General features: G+C 67.2%; 1 protein-coding gene across 1 annotated transcript; it reads left to right on the forward strand.

Moving 5' to 3' along the window:
- Window positions 1-290: 290 nt before the first annotated feature.
- On the forward strand, window positions 291-2,543 carry MNEG_15942 (Vacuolar protein sorting-associated like protein 11; the record flags this gene model as incomplete). Its single annotated transcript, XM_014035587.1, has 6 exons — window positions 291-407; window positions 822-944; window positions 1,264-1,374; window positions 1,644-1,711; window positions 1,945-2,020; window positions 2,379-2,543. The coding sequence occupies 6 exons, from the start codon at window positions 291-293 to the stop codon at window positions 2,541-2,543; spliced, it is 660 nt and encodes a 219-aa protein (XP_013891041.1).
- Window positions 2,544-2,790: the final 247 nt, after the last annotated feature.

Raw genomic sequence — 2,790 nt, forward strand, 5'->3', positions numbered from 1 at the left:
GGGGGGCGACTGCTTCCAACGTACAGTGGGAGGTAGAGGAAGGCATCAGGAGGAGGAGGAGCAGGCGGGCAAAGCGAACCGGCCGCGGGGCCCGGGGGGCTGGTGCGCGCGAACTCATGGCCCTTGCAGCCAGCAGCCAGCCGATGGCGGTTTCTCCGCCCTGCCCTGCCCCCCCCCCCCACGGGCACCCAGCCGCCCCTGCCGCGCCGCGCCGCGCCACTTTCCCCGGACCCCGCCAGGCGCGGCGCGACAAGGCGCGGGAGCTGCTGCAGCGGGGGTGGCAGCCGCACATGGCAGCCCCGCTGTACAGCTCGGAGCACGCCCTGGTGCTGTGCCGGCTCGCGGGGTACGGGCCCGGGCTGGCCTTTCTGTACGAGAAGCAGAGGCAGTACAGGGAGGTGCTACAGGTGGGCGCCGCATGAGGCGGCCGATCGGCCGCCTTGATTGGGTGGGTTCGACTGGCAGGTGACGGAAACAGAAGTGTGGGTCTGAAGGAGCGGCTGGATGAAGGCCTTTCAAGGGCCCCCCAGCAGCACGCTCAGGTTGTGGGCAGTCCCAGCCGAGCGCTGTGCGTTCGGCCGCGAGCGGGGCCCCTGGCCGAAGGCCGTGATTGGCAGGGTGCTGAGGCAGCCGGGCCTGGGTCGCCGCCCGCCTGCCCTGGTTTTGGTGCATGCCGCACGCTCCTCAGTGCTGTTGCCAGCAGTCTATGCTACCCAGCCGCCGCAGCGGCCGTTTCCACCTAACCCACCACCCTCCCTTGTGCCGCGTGCTGCCTCTTCGACTCCCAAAATCACCGTCTTCCCAACCCTTTCAACTTCCAGGTGGCCATGTCCCACCGCGACCTGGACGGCGTCATAGCCGCCTGCCTATCCTACGGAGACGCGCGGCAGGGCGGGGACGCGCAGCTCTGGTCAGACGCACTGCACTATCTCGCGGGCCTGGAGGTGCGCAGCACGCGCGCGCGCATGCTGGTGTGTGTGTGGTTGTGAGTTGCGTGTGTGCGCGCGCGCGTGTGTGTGTGTGTGTGTGTGAGTGTGTGTGTGTGTGTGTGTGTGTGTGCCAGGTGGCGCGCCGCCCTTGTGGCAGGCGAACGCCGAAGCGGTGATATTCAGACATCGCGGCCTGTGCGCATTCGAATCACTCGAGTGCGACCAACCCCAACCTGCTTATCATTCCCTAACCTGACCTACTTTCACACAGACACACGCCAAAATGAGTGACCCACTCCCCGCCACCCACCCGCCCACCGCGTCACCCCGCCAGGGTGATGACGCCCTGGCCGCCCTGGAGGAGCTGATGGGCCACCTGGAGGAGGGCGCCATACTGCCACCCCTGGTGGTGGTGCAGGCCCTCGCAGCAAACCCAAACCTCAAGGTGCGCGCTCGCCCGCGCCCGCGGCCTGCTGGCCGCGGCCTGCTGGTTGCGGCCTGCCGGCAGGCGGCCGGCACGATTCGGCGCAGCGCGCCGGGACGCCGCTCTGTTTGCGGTCGAGCGGCAATCCCTGGACCTCGTATGTCTAAGAACCATGCCGTGCTGAGCATCTTGCTCCCGATGCTGCCTGCGACGGCGGGGGTCATCGTCACCCCTCCCCCCCCCAAAAAAACCCCACGCACTTGGCCTCCTGCCGCCCCCTGGCCCCCCAGGTGTCGCTGGTGAAGGGCTTCGTGGGGCGCGCCCTGGCCAGAGACACCGCAGACATTGAGCGCGACAGGTGCGCGCAGCGGATGGGCCACCTCCCCCTTCCCCAGCTTGGGGCTGGGGCTACGAAGCGACTGCGGCATGCCCCGTCAAAGGGCCACGCCGCTCTCACCTGCGGCCCTCAGCTTGGCTGGCGGAGAAGCGGGAGCATCCGCACGGTCTGATTCGACACTCACTCGACTTCATTCGCCTCTTGCCTACAGCTCCGCGGCTGTTTTGTTGCCCCTCCCCCTCGCTTGTTTTCAGGGAGGCGGTGGCGCGGCTGGCGTCTGAGACGGCGTCGATGCAGGCGGAGGTCGCGCGGCTGAAGACGCAGCCGCACGTCTTCCAAACCAGCAGGCGCGCTCGTCAGCTGAGCCCACCAAGCTTGTGTTGGGCGATGGCGTCGTTGCAGCGAATCAGCCGACCTTGCAGCATCCCTAGCTAGATCTGCTCGCTCACAGCAGATATCTCTTCCTTGACCAAGCAAGCTAAAGAGAGATCAGCAAACGTCTAACTTGCGCTTTTGCTGCACCAACAAATGCCGTAGCTGCGCCTCGTCTCAGCCTCGGCACTGGCGCCTTGTAGCCAGTCCGCCGCCCCGCCCCCTCCAGCCTGGCGCCGCAGCTGCTGCGACTAGGCCGAAGTCATCTGCCTTGTGCACCTCTCCCAACAAACCCAGGTGCTCTGCCACCGGTCAGCCCCTCGAGCTGCCAGTTGTGCACTTTATGTGCGGCCACTCCTTCAACCTCCGGTCCCTCGGGGAGAACGACCGCGAGTGCCCCCTCTGCACGGCCGACTTCAAGCGCGTGCTGGAGATACGCCGCAACATGCGTGCAGGTGAGGTCGGGGCGCGCTGGAGCTGAGCTGCGGTGCCCAATGCGCCGTGGACGGCCGGCGAGGCAGCGCGGCGGCGGACTAGCAGTTGCCAAAGATGGCATCGACGCGTCGCCGCTAATCGCTTGCCTTGCCACCTGCGTCCACTTCCGCCCCGTTCAGCGCGCCCCCGTTCGCACAACTTCGCACGTGAAGTCGTGGGTGAAGTCGTGGGCGCACTCCTCCCGGCATCAAACGCTTCACACCTCACCCCCCCCCCACACCTCACCACCCTAC

The sequence above is a fragment of the Monoraphidium neglectum genome (genome assembly GCF_000611645.1).
Source record: "Monoraphidium neglectum strain SAG 48.87 unplaced genomic scaffold scaffold05819, whole genome shotgun sequence".
In the NCBI taxonomy this organism is placed as follows: Eukaryota; Viridiplantae; Chlorophyta; class Chlorophyceae; order Sphaeropleales; family Selenastraceae; genus Monoraphidium; species Monoraphidium neglectum.